At 51.2% G+C, this 17,096-nt stretch overlaps 5 protein-coding genes across 5 annotated transcripts; 2 read left to right on the top strand and 3 right to left on the bottom strand.

Annotated features, from left to right (window-relative positions):
* Nucleotides 1-222: 222 nt before the first annotated feature.
* On the top strand, nt 223-5,295 carry PV06_00426 (uncharacterized protein). The gene has a single exon (XM_016400926.1). The coding sequence runs from the start codon at nt 348-350 to the stop codon at nt 4,863-4,865; it is 4,518 nt and encodes a 1,505-aa protein (XP_016267979.1). The 5' UTR covers nt 223-347; the 3' UTR covers nt 4,866-5,295.
* Nucleotides 5,296-6,195: 900 nt separating this feature from the next.
* On the bottom strand, nt 6,196-6,585 carry PV06_00427 (uncharacterized protein). The gene has a single exon (XM_016400927.1). It carries the CDS (start codon nt 6,405-6,407, stop codon nt 6,234-6,236), a length of 174 nt encoding a protein of 57 aa, XP_016267980.1. The 5' UTR covers nt 6,408-6,585; the 3' UTR covers nt 6,196-6,233.
* Nucleotides 6,586-9,020: 2,435 nt separating this feature from the next.
* PV06_00428 (uncharacterized protein) lies at nt 9,021-10,057 on the bottom strand (the record flags this gene model as incomplete). Its single annotated transcript, XM_016400928.1, has 2 exons — nt 9,776-10,057; nt 9,021-9,713 (listed from the first exon to the last, which is right to left on the bottom strand). The coding sequence occupies exons 1-2, from the start codon at nt 9,839-9,841 to the stop codon at nt 9,021-9,023; spliced, it is 759 nt and encodes a 252-aa protein (XP_016267981.1). The 5' UTR covers nt 9,842-10,057.
* A 1,713-nt stretch (nt 10,058-11,770) lies between these two features.
* On the top strand, nt 11,771-14,134 carry PV06_00429 (uncharacterized protein; the record flags this gene model as incomplete). The annotated part of the gene is made up of 1 exon (XM_016400929.1): nt 11,771-14,134. One exon carries the CDS (start codon nt 11,771-11,773, stop codon nt 14,132-14,134), a length of 2,364 nt encoding a protein of 787 aa, XP_016267982.1.
* A 401-nt stretch (nt 14,135-14,535) lies between these two features.
* On the bottom strand, nt 14,536-16,925 carry PV06_00430 (uncharacterized protein). Its single transcript, XM_016400930.1, has 3 exons — nt 15,370-16,925; nt 14,999-15,178; nt 14,536-14,851 (listed from the first exon to the last, which is right to left on the bottom strand). The coding sequence occupies exons 1-3, from the start codon at nt 16,861-16,863 to the stop codon at nt 14,801-14,803; spliced, it is 1,725 nt and encodes a 574-aa protein (XP_016267983.1). The 5' UTR covers nt 16,864-16,925; the 3' UTR covers nt 14,536-14,800.
* Between the last annotated feature and the right edge of the window lie 171 nt (nt 16,926-17,096).

Genomic DNA, 17,096 nt, shown 5'->3' on the forward strand with positions numbered 1-17,096 from the left:
ATCTCCTGGTATAAGTTCTTATCAAGGTACCTTATGGCTGGACAGAGAGACTGTAATAGGTTCATCGGCCTCACCAGGCCACCATATGGCATGTTCTCTGATACGCGTTCCAATAATTGGCAGATGACGCACGCTAACGACTGCGGCCGCTGACTTGACGAGCCGCGCAACTTTTCTGGCCCCGAATAATATTAATGCTGTGCTAATAACTTAATGCCGTGTGTCGAGATCCATTTGGCAACAGGCACAACTCGAAACAACAGCTTGTCCATTTCATTTCGCCAATTGTTCTTGTCTTTGGATTTATCACATCGCTCATCTAATCCCGCTCAATGTGGTAAACAAAGATGATACTCCGGTCCTTCTGTCGGCGAGCCGTCGCCTCGTCGTTAGCCCTTCTCCTTGTCCTCTCCTCGTCGCAGCCTGCACAAGCCAAAAAGGATGGCCCTACCATTTCCTCCACCAAATTCGAGCATGCCCTCGAAAATGTATTCTACTTTGACGATAGCGATATAATCCTTGCCCAAGACCGAGATGCTAACACCATCTGGCGGAGTGCGGATGCGGGTGAGACCTGGAAGGAGGTCAAAGGAGGCGGCCAATCTGGGAATGCTTGGGATCTGGTATCCCACCCTTGGGACAATCAGCGCGCGTACATCCTCGGCCTGGGATCTGAACACTGGATAACGACCGACCAGGGTGAAACATGGAGGGAGTTCAACACCAATGGCGCCAGCCTTGCGCTCTTCCGCCCATCACCTCTCAGCTTTCACGGCCAAGATGCGAAACGAGTCATCTGGAACGGCGAGCAGTGCGCGGGTCTTTCCTGCTCCGAGGTCGCCTTGGTGACAGAGGACGATTTCAAGACGGTCAAGAAGATGAGCAGTCAGACGAGAGGGTGCCAATGGGCGCTAGGAACCCCCGAATTCGCGGAAGACGTTGCTGTCGAGCTTCAGAACCGAGTCTTTTGTATTGTCGAGGGCTTATACTCTCCATGGCCCAAAGACAACCGGCTCCTTGTGTCGGACACCTTCTTTGACGAAGACGAAATCGAGCCGGCCCTCGACCATGGCCGAGCCGTCACTGGTATTATTAGTATGGCCTCTGTCAAGGGATTCTTGGTTGCAGCTGCAAAGTCTGCAGGTACCGATGAGCTCGCTCTCTATGTCACCAAAGATGGATCACAATGGCATCGTGCAGAGTTCGGCCAGCATCGCATCAACGAGGATGCCTACACCATCCTCGAAAGCACAAACTACAGCATGCAAGTCGACGTCCTCGACTCAAGGCCTGCAAACCCTATCGGTTACCTGTTCACCTCGAATTCGAACGGAACCTACTTTACCCGTAACATTGATCACACGAATCGAAATATCTACGGACGAGTGGATTTCGAAAAGGTTTCAAACATACAAGGTATCGTACTTGTCAATGTGGTGGAGAACTTCAAAGAGGTCCAGAATTCCATTCTTGTTGAGAAGAACATCTATTCACAAATAAGTTTTGATGATGGACGAACGTTCCAGGATCTGAAGGTCAAAGACAAGAGACTCAACTTGCATTCCGTGACCGATGCAAAACAAGGCGGGAGAGTGTTTTCCAGCCCGGCCCCTGGTATTGTCATGGGCGTGGGTAACACTGGCAAGTTCCTAAAGCCATACAACGATGGTGACCTTTATGTCTCGGACGATGCAGGTGTCACCTGGTACAAAGGGCTGGACGGTGCGCACCTATATGAGTTTGGCAATCAAGGTGCCGTCATCGTGGCTGTCGACGATGAAGATGCCACGAGTCACATCAGATACTCTCTTGATCATGGTAAGACGTGGAAAAAGGCGGACCTAGGAGAAAAGGTGCGCGTGAAATTCCTGACTACTCTTTCCGACTCTACCACCCTCAAATTTTCTCTTCTGGGCTCAAAAGGATCTGGTTCCAAGACGGAATGGTTGATATTCAAAATTGACTTTGACGGCCTACATGAGCGCACCTGCAAGGAATCAGACTTTGAGCGATGGCCGGCTCGCGTTGATGAGGATGGAAAGCCGACATGCGTCATGGGACACAAGCAATTCTACCGCCGTAGAAAGGCAGAAGCGGAGTGCTTCGTCGATGAGGAGTTCAAAGACCCTGTACCTGAATTCGAACCCTGCAAATGCACCATGGCGGACTTTGAATGCGATTACAACTTCCTCCGGGATGCAGATGATCGCACTAAATGTCTGCCTGCTGCTCCAATCCCGGTACCGAAAGGCGAGTGTAAAGGTGATAAGGATACGTTCAAGGGTCCTTCCGGTTGGCGCTTAATACCGGGGAATGAGTGCATCCATGATGGAGGAGAACAACTGGACAAAGAGGTCGAGAGACCCTGCTCTGACACAAGCAAGAAGCCGGCCAGTGGCGATATCGAGATCGAAAAGACCAACTTCGATGCTGATCGATTCTCTGAATGGTACTACCTTGAGCGAGCCGACAAGGCCACTGGAAGCGATGAGACCCTCATCATGCGTACAAGTGAACAACATATTTTCCTGACGCACGACCACGGGAGAACTTGGGAGCGGATTCTGAAAGGAGAGCCCATCACAGCAATTGCTCCCAACCCTAATCATCACGATGTGGTCTTTTTCCTAACGGGCTCCAAGACGGTGCATTATACCATCGATAGAGGAGACAGATTCGACAAATTTGAGGCACCGGAACGGCCGAGCACCTTGAGGCTACCAACGCTAAGATTCCACCCGGAATACAAAGATTGGCTGCTCTGGTCCGGGTCTGTTGGCAAGGACGATCATACCAACATCTTCTTCTCAAAAGACCGTGGCGACAATTGGGAGACCATGGTTCGATATGCAAGGAAATGTGAATTTATCACACGAGAGAGTCGACCGGATTCTGATCAACTCATATACTGTGAACAGTATCAGGACGAAGATCCAGAAAAGGCCCTGATGCTGTTGTCCAGCGAGAACTTTTTCGGCAAGTCAGAGGTTCACTTCCCTGACATTCTAGACTTTGCAACAATGTCTGAATTTATCATCGTTGCGGCAAAGACCGAGGACAGCCAAGGTCTCAAAGTCGATGCCAGTGTTGATGGACATACTTTCGCCCCGGCCGAGTTCCCCAAGAACTTCCAAGTTGCTCATCAGCAAGCATATACCGTGCTGGATAGTTCAACCCACGCCGTCTTCTTGCATGTTACTGTCAATGCGCTTCCCGACCGAGAGTATGGTGCCATAATCAAGTCAAACAGCAACGGCACGTCCTACGTTTTCACACTCGACGCTGTCAACAGAGACACCGAAGGGTATGTTGACTTTGAGAAGATGCAAGGTCTTGAAGGTGTGGCAATGACAAATGTAGTGTCCAATCTTGATGAGGTCAACGACGGTGGAAAGAAGAAACTGAAGTCCATGATCACGCACAACGATGGTGCAGAGTGGACACTACTCCCACCGCCCAAGAAGGACGCCCTAGGGAATGACTACAAATGTGTCAAGGCAGACAACAAAGCCACTGACAAGTGCTCATTACATATCCACAGCTACACCGAACGATCGGACAAGTCTGCAACTTTCTCCAGCCCTAGTGCAGTTGGTTTGATGATGGCTGTGGGCAACGTTGGAGATCGGCTGCTGAGGAAAGACGATGAGAAGACCGACACATTCATCACGCGCGATGCTGGCATTACATGGTCTTCTGTGATGAAGGGAAGCTACATGTGGGAATATGGTGATCAAGGTAGTATCATCGTCATTGTCAAGGAATCTCAACCGACGAAGAGTCTTTACTACACTTTGGACGAGGGCCAGTCGTGGAAAGAGTTTGAATTTTCACCCAACGTCGAGATGCAAATTGACGCCATCACCACCGTTCCATCGGACAATTCTCTCAACTTCCTCCTCTGGGGTCGCGAGGTCGGCAGCAATGCCAAGCGAGGTATCTTCACGGTTGCCGTGGATTTCAGTGGCCTCAAGGAACGCCAGAGACCTTGTGAGCTCGATGAGCAGAAGCCCGAGAACGAGGACTACAGTCTTTGGGAGCCAAAGCACCCCATGCAAGATTCCAACTGCCTTTTTGGTCATGTGGCTCAATACCACCGCAAGCGTACAGATGCGCAGTGCTATAACGGCAAGATGATCACCCACATCCACAACATCGCTCAAAACTGTAGCTGTACGCGACAAGATTTCGAGTGCGACTACAACTTCCAGCCCAAAGCGGACGGAACGTGCGCTCTGGTGCCGGGCTTCGATCCACCTGACCATGCAGAAAATTGCCGCAAGAACCCGGATCAGGTCGAGTTTTGGTATCCCACCGGTTACAGACGAATTCCTCTTACGACGTGTCAAGGCGGACAAGAACTAGATAAGGTCGAGAGCAAACCTTGCAAGGGCCACGAAGAAGAGTACAAGAAGAAGCATGGTATCGGTGGGGCTGCTCTCTTCTTCGCCATCACCGTCCCGCTTGCAGCGGCGGCAGGAATTGGTTACTGGGTGTATACGAAATGGACAGCCGGCTTCGGCGGCTTTGGCCAAATCAGACTGGGTGAAAGTATGGCCGCCTCGACCGCACCGGGCGAGTCGCCTTGGATCAGCGTCCCTGTGGCCATTGTGTCGGGGATAGTGGCCGTGGTCAAGGCGACGCCTTTGCTCGTCATAAGTATCTGGAGAAGTGCAAAGGGATACATGCCAGTCGGTGGTGGCGGCGGCGGCGGACGATTTGGACTCGGGCGAGGTGCCAGTGCCGGATACGGCGCGCCGTACCGGTCGAGGGATGCGTTCGCTCGACGTGGGCAGGACTACTCTCAGGTGGTGGAGGATGACGAATTACTCGGGGATGGACTGGACGATGAAGAAGATGTCTAGGAATTTTTGGGGGGGACGACGACGTCGTTGTGGAGGAAGAGACACTTTCTTGCTCCTGTAACTGTGCTCTATTGTGAGAATACGAAAGTGAAGGCTTCTTTCCTTACCCTACCTTGTAAGAGCTCTTTTGCTCCCTTTCACAGGATTGACAGTTAGAGCAACTATGAGGAAATAGACCACGGAGAGAGCCAGAGAGAGTGAGGGCGCGTTGGGTTGGGCCAAGACAAAGCCTTTGTATGAAAAGTGTATATGATAGGAAAACCCACTTTTTGTTCTGGGGGGTTTCTAGGGAGAACAATTCATGCCACCCCGAAGGAACGATGAGGTTCGACAACTGTACCACAAGGTAAGTGGAAAAACCAATGTGTATGTATACAAGGGGATAGTAGACGGCTATAATATTCCGTACAGATGTAGGTACTCTTTTTTTTCCCCCTTCTCCTCGGTGAACATCTTTCGAGGAAACGATGGTGTGTCAAAGAGAATAGACGTCTATGGAGTAGGTAGCGACGAGAAGAGGCATATAAAGAGCTAGCCAAAAAGTTGAAAGCGAGGGAGCCGAGATTACATCACAGTCAGGAGAGGCGAGGGAGAGAGAAAGGAGGGGCGGCGGGCTTTGGTTTCCACGAGGATCGCAAGTAGACGTTGGTCGATTCAGAGGTGGTGTTCCGGGACAACGACGACATAACATACTCTCTTGTCACAGCCAGAAATGATCAATGCTGACTCGGGTAGTTGTGACTCTTTTTTCCGAGATGGTGCATAGATATAAAACTGATTGTATTTGAGGAGGACTCCTTTCGCTATGGGACAATTTTCCCGATCATTTTCCCCAAAGTCGTCTCAGTCTCGTCGACCTCCTCCCCCCTCCCCCCTCCCATCCAACTCATCACTCCCCACGATCGTCCTCGGATTCCAAACCGCACACACACACACACACACACACACACACACACACACACACACACACACACACACACGAGAGACAAAGTGTCCACCTGATAAGACCTATCCTCTTGTCGAGAGAAAGAGGGAGGTTTGTGTTGTTTTGTTTCCATGCTTCCCTTCAAAACCTCTTCCATTTCACCGGCTCTTCGAAAGAACGAATGACATGTCTCTGTTTGAAACTCGGACTTTTCGGTGACATTTTGGGGTGTGGCCTCGTGAGTCGTTGGGGGATGTTCGGTAGTAAAGTGAGGAGGTGTGTGGTTGGGTTGGGACGAAAGGTGATGTGACCTTGACTGGAAAAAAAAGGGGGGGAACAAAAAAGGTACAGCACCCTTTTTTGGGGGGGCGGGGGGGGGGGGGGGGAAATAGGCCCGGGGGGGGGGGGGGGGGGGGGGGGGGGGAGTTGAAGTCGTGTTGATTTTATTTGGCAAAGGCCTCGTTGACCTGCTTGACGGCCTCGTCCTTTGAGATGGAGTACTTCTCGGCCACCTTGTCGGCGAGGGCGTCCTTGTTACCGGCGACGGAAGCAAAGTCTTCTGGGGTGAGCTTGTCAAAGGTAGCTCTGAGCTTTTGCTTGGTAGCCTCGTCAGCCATTTTTTTTTGGTTCTGTTGTGTTGGTAGGTGAAGGGTGATGTGTGTGTGTGTCGAAAAAGAATTGGAGTTGGAGTCAAGACGGGTAAAAAAGTCTGGCAAGTTGGGTTATTGTGTGTTTTTGTGTACGGGAAGAGAAGAGAGAGGGAGAAAGAAAGGGTTGTGAAATGGAAAATCGAAAGACGGTCATGTTTATATATACACAGAAAGAAACCATCTTGTTACGTGGCTATTTACATTTTTGCCCCTCCTTTCCTCCCTTGCTTTGCCTTGTCCGTTTCGTTTCGTTTCGTTTTCCCTCCTCCTCCTCCTCCTCCTCCTCCTCCCCCCTCGTTCGAACCCAAGAACGCAATCTTACCCCTCTACGACTTGCAGTAAATGACTGAACCACTCTTACCCGAGTAAACAAAACCAGTACCCACCCAGGGCGCCCCTCATTTTCTTGGAATTTCTTCGTCGGTAACGATACGGTCCTGTTACAATCAAGTCAGGTAGGTGGTTCTATGTAAGGTATGTGCCTCGGAGGGTCATCGAGTGAACTGTCCCTGCGACCTGCTGAGTTGGGTCGTACTAAAATCACCCTAGACAAAGTGACTACTGCATGTGCTATATTCTGCATATCGTGTACATAGGTCCCCCCTTCCAACTTGGGAGATGACGGGTGGTTTTTAGGGGGGAGGGGGGTGTTCATCTCTGTGACGACACGACATTTTTTGACACAAAGAAGAAAATGGGTGATATCGAGTGACGGGGCAGTGTGATTGTAAGTGCTGTCGGGCTCACGAACTCTATGAAATAAAGATTGAGAAGCACCATCAAAATCCAATCAAATAAACCCCCCTTCAGTGCCTCACCGAATTCTTCTTTTTTTTTGTTGTTGTTGTTTCCATTTATTCCGCACCCACCACCCACCACCGCACGGGACTGTCACCGAATAGAAAGGTAGAAAAAAAGGTGTGAACGGTAAAGTGACGGCCCGCTGCTGGATCAGAAGTAAAGGCGCCCGTGCCGTGTGGTGGTGGTGTGGTGTATGTACGTGCGCGGACGGGACACTTTTTGGGGGCTTCTTCTTTTAGTGTCTTGCTGTACAAAAAGGTAACAAGTGGTTCGAAGGAAATCGAAACAGAATCACAGAAAATGGTGATGGTGGCGCATTTTAGGAAACTCCCTTGACCCACGGGACTTGTACGATACGAGGATCATTGGTGATTGATGATTCACACAATCTGGCGGTGAAGGGAAAATACCACTACCAACTAACTAAACCATTCTATCCTATTCCCAACCGAACAGAAGGGGAGATGGGGACTCGATGGCGACAATGGGCGGTGGGCGATGAGAGAAAGAGAGAGAGTGTGTGTGAGAGAGTGAGAGTGAGAGAGAGAGAGAGAGAGAGAGATGCTGGAAGCGAGTTTTGTTCGTCACAATGACTTGTAGACAACAGACGGCGAGGCATATAATAAGACAAGGATGTAGAGACTGTTTAATTGTTATTTTTACTTGTCGTTCATACCCCCTCGATCCAACCCCTCGGGGCATGTGCTGGTGGTACAATATGCCTGATTTATTACATACAGTGGGTGATCCCCATCATCTGTCAATGATCCAAGGTAGATCATGATCCAAGGAAGGGTGTTTACGGGCACCATCGACCCTTGATTTTCTTGAGCCTCCTACAATACTACTCGTAAAGGTCAGACGCCACTGTACAGTTTGGTGGGGACCTGAGCCATGTTTATCACCCGTCACCGTCACTTCCTCTTGTCCATTCCAAATGGTCAGATTTAATCAAACACTTTTCTTTCATCATCTCTTCTCATGGAGATGTACTACCGAGTAGTGTACAGACCCAAAAAATTCTTGCACGGCGGACAAAGACTGAGTCAACGACAACGCAGTATTAAATCCTTGAAGTCTCCAAACGTCCATCCAGACCCGTCCATGCATCCCAAAAAGAGAAAAAACCGGTGAACACAAATGTATTGCTAAGAAATCCTTCGAATCGGCCCCCTTGGGTACTCCGTACCTTGGCCAAGTCATGATAGAGAAGGCTTTACGCTGGCCAACACCCGGCACATGAACTAGGCATTTCGGGTACAGTACTAACTAACTCATGCATGTTCGGGAACGACGGTCTCCGAAATCACTATTTGGGCACCCGTTTTCTTTTTTTTTCCGTTTTTGTTTTTGAAAATCCTTTGAACCTCGTCTTCTCAATTCGTCATGCTTTACCGAAGGAGCGAAGGAATAACGACCTGCATTGGTGGTCTTGTTTTGACTTGGCTTTGCGCGAGTGTAATGTGGCCATAATATGGGGACCACGGGAGGATACCATATCATTTTAGAGAGTACAACGCACAACGTGCCATTGCCATTGCCAGCGTGGCAGGATTCTGTCTGTCTGTCTGTCTACCTACCTACAATAGGCACCAAGTGGGAGTCAAGTGGCGGTCTGTTATGATGGGTTTGCAATTTGATCGATCGATCTTTTCCGTGGTTCCAAATACATTTCATCCAATTCCCGAGCCTCATTGTGTGTCCTTGCATCAACCATGATTCCATCTATTCCGCAGTATCAACAATCACACCGCGTCATGCTCATGTCCCGATTCCTGTCTAAGCCTTGGTCGCATTCTTGTCACTGGCAAGGACAAAGTTGATCTTGTAAAAGACGTGCGAGTGGACGAGGATGGCCCTGGTCCTCGCGACCCACGGTTGAGCGTGACGGAACGCGTCAAAGAGCTCGTCCTTGATGTCCGCGTCGTCCCGTTCCATCCTGTCCACCTCCTCCTTGACTTCCTCGAGGTGAGCCGAGATTTGATCGAGCTGGTCGAGGGTGATGATGGTGGCCGTGTTCTGACCGATGAGGAAGTCGGGTTGGAAAGTGTGGTGCTTGCGTGAATTGATGGCGTGTTGGTAAGCTTGCAGTCCGGCCTGCACCTTTCCGACCAGATCCATCTCGGCGATCAGAGCGTCCAGGAACGCCCCCTTGGTCTTTGGTGGTGCCTCCGGTTCGTCAAAGGATCCGGTGAAGCCGAATGCACAGTCAAACGCGAATCGACGCTTGTACGCCGGTGGAAGCTCCTTCGTGATTTCTTTCGCATTGTCAATGGTCTCCGACTCAAGGTAGTTGGACAACTTGTGATCGAGGGTTTTGTTCAACTTCAGGGTGCCATCGTTCACTTCAGTGCCCGTCGGCTCAAATTGGGTCAGGGCGAGATCGGTGAGGGAGGACAGAGGAGTACTGGATCCAGACGGATCGGTGTTGGTCGTGAAGCTTTCATTGGGCGAAGTACTCGCTGATGTTGCCTACAAGATATCGTCAGTGATGCGACACACATCAACGGGAGACAAAACGAAGGGCAAGGTACCTCAGATGATGCCTCAAAGAGGTTTGACATCTTGTCCGTAGTGTTTGGAGTGTCCTTGGTGGCCATTTCGGATGGTGTAGTGAAGTAGCTGGCTAAAGATGACAGGGGAAGCAGGAGATGGTCGGTGTCCAAGTTTCGACCTGAATGATGCCAGTATCTGGACGACGGGGAACGCGCGGGGAGATCGCAATCAGCGACGAGGTGGTAGATGGTGGAAGAAGCTGGTGAATGGATGAAGGCTGTGATGGGAGAGCAGCAGCAGAAAACGAAAAAGCAATGGGCTTGTAGAAAATCATCAAGAAGTCGGTCTGAAAATCAACCCAGCAGCACAAATTCACAGCTTGTCCAGCTTCCCATCGACCAGCCTTGTGGCCTTCGTCATTATCACTGCCGGCTTCGTAGTTTTTTTGCTGCTCTTGCATATTCATTCACCACTCGCTTTCAATGTGTCGTGTCTTTGTCCTCAGTAGGGTGAACGATGGCCATGTTTGCCTCCTCGTGCCCTGGTCGCTCGCCGACCATACGGTTCGCATTGCTTGCTAGCTGGGCCTTTCGATCCAAGACGCCTGGTTCTGGGAAAATCCCTTTGACGGCGAGTATATGTCCAAGGGGCCATCTTTCAAAACTGGAACCTCTGTCCATGTTCCCCTTCCACCGAGTAGTTACGACTATACCGACACATCTCAGTCCTTCTCTAGGATATATTTTCTTTGACAATCATACAATGGCAGTATGTGCTCAGCCTTTGTGATGACAAAGGCGGCCTTTCTTTCACCCTGGTCGCTGCTGTTGTTGAGGCCGAAGGATCTTCACAACAATGCAACATCCGATGTTTAGCCGGCCGACGACCATCTTTCTTGCTTCAACATTCTCGGACAGACATGCAACTCAAATCTTGTCCCATCGGGAAAGAATATATAAAAAATAACTGTTCCGAACCCAGTGGTGACGTGGAGCTGCTGGTCATGGTGCCAAGGGACTCAGGTACAATGCCAGCTAGACTTTCCTCGTGGCTGTGGTTCGAAAAGATTCGAGACGATCCCACGCACTGGTCTGATGCCCTCAGATGTGACAAGTGAACCTACCTGGCTTTATCAAAGATACGCTGCACGGCGATTGTGAAATGGATCCTGGGTGCTCCTGGTCCAAGTCCTTCCTTCTGACTGCCAGTGTATAGTGGTGGTTTGACGAGACACATTCATGCGTTATCGTCCGAAGAAGAAGTCGTGGAGAAGATCGAGACAATGGAGGCTGTGAGACCCTTCTATCCAGGTCATTGTTCTTGTTACTGCAGTATGATGTGTCATACAATACCTTGTCGTCCCAAGTCAAGCAGGAGGAGGTGACGAGGGAGAATGAGGGAGCAGACAGGAGGGCGCCCGCACCGAAGGAGGAGGATGAAGGTGAGAAAGATGACTGAATCGTGAAGCAACAGATCTTCTCGTCCGAAGACAGTCTTGCAACAACATCGACTCAAAACAGAAAGGTATTTGTCAATCAATGTGGCCCCGAGGCTGCGATTGTCTTGTGAATGGGAGATATTGGCTTCTCACACTGATGCAAAGGTATCAACACTTGCCCTATTCATGGCTCGGCGAATTTGGTTGTTAATTCTCTTCCACGCAAGACCAGCAAAAAAAGGATTTGCTTTTGTCCCTCTCTCATCTTCCACACACTTCATTTCCCTCCTCTATCATTGACAAGTCCTCCATCTCTTTCATCATCATACTCATCGTGATTGAGAGGGTTTTCTCTTTGATTTCATCCCCCTCTATCTCTATCTCCACGGCTATCCTATTGTACTATCGATAGAAGTGCCCAAGTCCTTCGCTTTTCGAAGCAAACCAACCATCCATCAGTTCTTGACATTGAATTGACACCTCATAATCAAATCCCACAAACTCACTTCCCTCCTGCGGAGGAAAACCACCTCTCTCACGTCTATCTCGTCCTCCAAGACCTCTATCTCCTTCCTCTATCAAGATACCCGACAGTATGGCATCTGAATCAAAGAGCAATCCTTTCGAGATGCCGGACTCGTCGCCGCCAGAAACTTCTGTCAGCAACATGTCATCTGCTCAAGAGAATGAATTGGCAAGCACTGCTGCCCATACCACTGGACCATCTGATCTAGAGAAAAAACGTTCCGAGGCTCCAGGTCCATCATCGATAGGCATTGGTGCCCTCGACATGGCACCTGACCATGAGGAGACATCGAGGGACGGCGATGCTAAAAACGTGGTATCTGACCAAGAGAATGCCCCCTTGGAGACTTCTGACCCGTCATCAGTTCACACTGCCAACAGTATGGTATCTGAACGAATGGAGACATTGACAGAACCCATTGGTGATGGCATGGCATCTGATTCTGTGAATTCATTGGCAGGATCTACTGTTCACAACATGACATCTGACCAAGAGAACACTTCGATAGCATTGGATATCGGCAGCATGGTATCTCCCCACCGTACCAATCATCAGGACACTCAATATGCTCATGATTTCTCTCATGCTCCCAGAGATCCAGGATTGCATCCACAGACTGTCGTACTCACTCGGCTAGACACCATGTCTCGAGAAGTCGCGCAAGATTTGATCGACTTTGCTACTGGAGAGACGACTCAGGTGCGGATCCCAAATCTTCAGGTGACTTATCAAGATCGTCAGAGAGATTTAAGAGATGATATTGGAGCTGTTACTGCTCTAATTCAAATTGAACGCAACGATACACATGAGATGGCCGCACCAGCTCACAGAATAATTCGCACGAGCCCTGGCTACACAGCATACATTCGAAGATATCTTCAAGCCCCTATCAACTATAATATGGCACAGAATGTAGACTTTCATGGCTGCGTCTTTTGCTTCGACGAGTCGACGGAAGGTCTTATCTTGCTTCCATGTGAACACAGCATCTGCAGAATTTGTCTAAACCACCATATCACCTCTTCCACACGGATCATCAGCCAATTTCCTCCACGATGCTGCTTCCATGCCCTCGATGTCGAGGCTGTACAAGAGCATCTGGACCCTGATGTTATTGAAGGTTTCAACGCCGTGGTCGAGCAATACTCCGATCGCAGTCAGTTCTTCTGTGCCAATAAGTACTGCTCTGCTTACATCAACACGCAGAGACTGCAGCAAGCCCAGGGACAGTTTGTCAAGTGTCACGACTGCGGTCAAGACACGTGCAAGGGTTGCAAGCAAGGTGCTGACCAGCATCACTGCCCGGCACCAAATGAACAGATGTCCGCTGCTGATCGTGAGTTGATCGAACAGCGAGGATATAAACGATGCCCAGCATGTGGCACCCTCTGTGAACGGGAAGATGGCTGTCCAAAGATGCCATGTGTGTGTGGCCAGTCTTTCTGTATCTTGTGTGGACGAAAGTGGCCAGTCATTGGCATGTGCAAGTGCTCGCCAACGCAAACCATGGGTGGTCATCGCGTCCGAGTCAGACGCAATTTCAGACAGCCATACATTGGTAATGCGGCCCGAGTGGCCACCTTTGCAGACCAACACCTCAGGCTCACGCCTGAAGAGCAAAACCGGCACCGCGTGATGGCGCAAGCAACCAGGGAAGATGCTTCTGGTGGCGACCTTGCACGTAGCGAGGCACGCTTTTATGCCACCATCAATGTTCCCTCGCCACAACGAGATCGACCGCCTCAGGCCACGGTGCCTGAACAGCCAGCGGCTGAAGCTGGCAGAGACCTCCGGAGACAATTGCAAGAGTTGCCCCATAGGCTCCAACGACTATGGCAGGGTGACAACTCTCGGGGGCAACGAAACAGTGCCAGGTCTGTACCAGATGAGCTGCGAGAGGCTGAACGCAACGTTCAATTTTGGGAGGACTTTTTCGGCAATGGGGCCAGAATCGCAGGGAATACACCGCCACGTCGACCAGCAAGCAATCAGCCCATGGCGAGGGCGCCCAGCGCACGTCCAGTTGTTTCGCCTCCACGTCCTGCGCCAGGACTTTCGGCCAACACCTTCCTCAATGCCTATTTGAATCCACGCCAGGCTCCAATGCCTCCAGGTGACGACAATATAACGATTACACGACCTGGTACAAGAGAACGGGCAATAAGATCTGAGGGCAGCCCTCCAGACTCTGCTGCTCTTGCTGCAAGTGATACACGAGATCATGTGCACAGATTTGGCTGGCTACGGTCATTTCGCTCGATTTACCGGCTTAGGGATGGAACCCCAGGCTACTTTTATGCGAATGGATTGATCGCAACTCGCAGAAGTCACGAAGAACCACCAGCAGCACGCCCTCAGGACTTGGAAGCTGACCAACAATCTCGAGATCCGCGAGCCAGTATCTTCTCGCGAGCCTTTGACCGGAGACCATAAAGAAGAACCAAGAGAGAAAGTGGAGTGATAGTTTTGATATCCAAGGTAGGCGCCACAATTGTCATGAGTTGAATCTCAGATCTGACTGACCCATGAGATAGCGGCAAAAATCAAAGTACTGACAGAATAAATGCAAATTGAGACAAGGTCGTGAGAGTCAGATTGACAAACTGGTGATGAACGCAACAAGGAGCTAGGATGTAACATTCGTGACATCCGTGCGTGTGTGTTGCCGGATCATGGGAAAGTTTACTGGGGTCAAAGGTTGATAGCATCGTGGATCAGGGAGTTTACTGGATGGTGACCTACCAGAAAATTAGGTCTTGCTATGAACGGAAGGAGTCCTGGGATTCAAGCACGGCGAAAACAGAAGACAGGGAACAGCGAAACAGCCGAGTAGAAAGAGACATATTTTGTGGGTATCTCGAATACAAAAGTCATCTCCCGTGATGGCTGAACTTGTCTCTTTTATGGTCTTCGTTTCCTTGTTTGAAACACAATTCGCCATCGTAATCATCTGACAAAACTTCTCAATTCGGCGAACTCTCAGTGGCGCAAGCTTGATACTTTTGTAAGCTTGAATCGATGAATCGGTGTTTGTTTTGCTGTTTCAACAACCTGCTCCGTCGTCTCGCTAGGCCTTCTCTTTCTCTGTTCCTCTCTCTCTCAGTAAAGGTCTCTGTATCTTCGTCCACCACGAAACATACACCAATCGCACTTTATATTGTTGTGTATAAAGGAGCCATGTCAGCGAAGGTAACCCGAAAGTTAAAAGTACTTCGACAAGACGATTTGAGTCGAAGACGTTTTAGGGTGTTGGGTGTCGGGTATTTGTGTGTGTGTGTGTGTGTGCAATATACGTACATTCGTCTCATCACATCCCGTGTTGTGATCCACACAATACACGCTCTTGCAACGTTTGCATGTCCTCCTGGATAAAGGGGCGCAAAGGCCACACAGTCGACCACATTCGTAACAGTCTCGCTGGACGGCGGGGCTGCCCTTGGGGATGGGCATGTGTGGTTGTCGTCGTCGTCGAGGGTCCTGTAAGGAAACCGAAACAATGTGTGAGAGTTTTGATCATCTGAAAGAGATCCTAGTGTCGTTTTTTGCTCGGGTACCACCAAGAGATAGAACCGAGAGAGGAAAAGGAGGAGGAGGAGGAGGAAGAAGAAGGGGAAAAAGGGGACAACCATTCTTTAGTTGGTTTGAGGGTAGTCGATTGTATTACTTACCGTTGTATAATAGTCAGGTTCTGATTCCGATTCTGTTTTCGGTTGTGCTTTCGGTTTTGTGTTTGGCTCGGTCGTCCTCGTCTCCGATGACGACGACGATGATGACGACGGGTTAAAGCAATCCTTGCACCACCATCTGTGACAATTCTCGCAGTACCGATTGGTGAGACACCAGGCGCACGAGGCGATCAATCTCTGCGGCGGAAGTGGCTGCTCGGTATGGCTATCACCGTCGGTGTCGGCGTTGTCCGGGTCGTGGTGGAGGTGCAACGGCGGCGGCGGCGGCGGACGGACGGCATCGACGAGGTTGCCTGACCACGGAGGAGGCCAGAGGAGGGGAAACTCCCTCGGCGAGGACCTCCCCCAGACCGGCGTCCCGGGCGGCGCGCGGCCGCACCCTGCGCACCCCGACGGGCCCAGGGCGACGCTCGCGAGGGGCGGGACCCCGGGCTTGTTGTCGTCCAGGTACTCCCTCGAGGCCGGGTGGAGGACGGCGTTCATGTCGGCGTGCATGTGCGTGCAGAGGACGGCGTCAAAGTTGACGACGCCCGAGCACGCGGCGAGGGTCTCCTCCCACGAGCTCCGCCGCATGTGGCCCGTGACGATGGCCTGGCCATTGGGCTCGTACCACAGACAGTAATCCCCGCCCGGGTCGAAGCTGGACTTGGGCTCGTTCACGACCAGGTGGCCGGCGAACCCGAAGGGAGGAGGGCCGGATTCGTTCCGCACGGCTCGGTGGTCGCCGGCGTGGTCTACAGCGGTGGCGGTGTGTGGTGAGGGAGAAGAGGAGGACGGGGAAACCCGCGGGGGAGGTTGGAACACGTACAAGCCCTGGAGGCGAGGCGTACCTTCGGGCCGCGAGGGTCGACAGATGTGCCGGAGGAGTTGTTGGAGTTTGGTCTCGTTGAGGTTCAGGCAACCCCTGACGCTGAGCAGGCGGACGTGGTAGTCCGGGGACGTGACGAGTTCGTGCAAAAGGTCGTTGGTCACGGAGGCGAGCTTGTCCATGACGAGAGTCTGCACGTTGGCGAGGACCTTGAACCTCCCGAGCTTGGAGAGCACCCCCCTCAAGGGGCCTGAGTAAAAGTCGTCCTCGGTCAGGGCCTCGTCCATGCGTACGTTGCGCCACCGGTTGCCTCCGTTGTCGATGCCGAACCCCTGCTGCGGGCTGTGTTGGTGGATGACGACCCAGGCGCCACGGCTCCGCGACACGTCGGCGTACCGAAAGACGCTGGGCGTGGACAACAGGATCGACCTCAACTCCTGGCAGGTCTGGCACAGTGCGAAAATCACCCGGATCGGGAGGTAGCGGACGATGTGATCCAGGATGAGGCCGTTGGAGAACAAGTCCAGTAGTGACGACGATGACGATGGCTCAAATATATCCGTCGGTGTCAGTGTCGACAAGGCCGTGGTGACGACGGACATGGTGGTGGTCGAGGGCTGCGGTGGTGTTGACTCTGATGGTGACAGAGGAGTCAAATCTGAAGCCATGGTTTGTCACATAACAGCCCCTCAGGAAGCCCCTCGCTCCCTAAAAGGGGACTTGATATAAAGACAAGGATGGGGAAAATAATGAGTGACAAGTAGAAGGAAGAGGTCGATGGTGGACGAGGCACAAGACCAGAGACGGTGAGAATGATAGTTGACTATTCCTTTTGTGGAAAGTCCAAGAGAGAACTAATTCCTCTTTGGGACAGTCCAAAGAAGGCTGAGTGAAGATCTAC

This window comes from Exophiala oligosperma, assembly GCF_000835515.1.
Source record: "Exophiala oligosperma strain CBS 72588 unplaced genomic scaffold supercont1.1, whole genome shotgun sequence".
NCBI lineage: Eukaryota > Fungi > Ascomycota > Eurotiomycetes > Chaetothyriales > Herpotrichiellaceae > Exophiala > Exophiala oligosperma.

Coding starts and splice junctions, on each gene's coding strand:
- PV06_00426 (XM_016400926.1), top strand. CDS start 348: ATGATACTCCGGTCCTTCTGTCGGCGAGCCGTCGCCTCGTCGTTAGCC.
- PV06_00427 (XM_016400927.1), bottom strand. CDS start 6,407: ATGGCTGACGAGGCTACCAAGCAAAAGCTCAGAGCTACCTTTGACAAG.
- PV06_00430 (XM_016400930.1), bottom strand. CDS start 16,863: ATGGCTTCAGATTTGACTCCTCTGTCACCATCAGAGTCAACACCACCG. Junction 15,179..15,369: donor AACCTGACTATTATACAACG/GTAAGTAATACA, acceptor GTTTCCTTACAG/GACCCTCGACGACGACGACA. Junction 14,852..14,998: donor CGGGATGTGATGAGACGAAT/GTACGTATATTG, acceptor AACAATATAAAG/TGCGATTGGTGTATGTTTCG.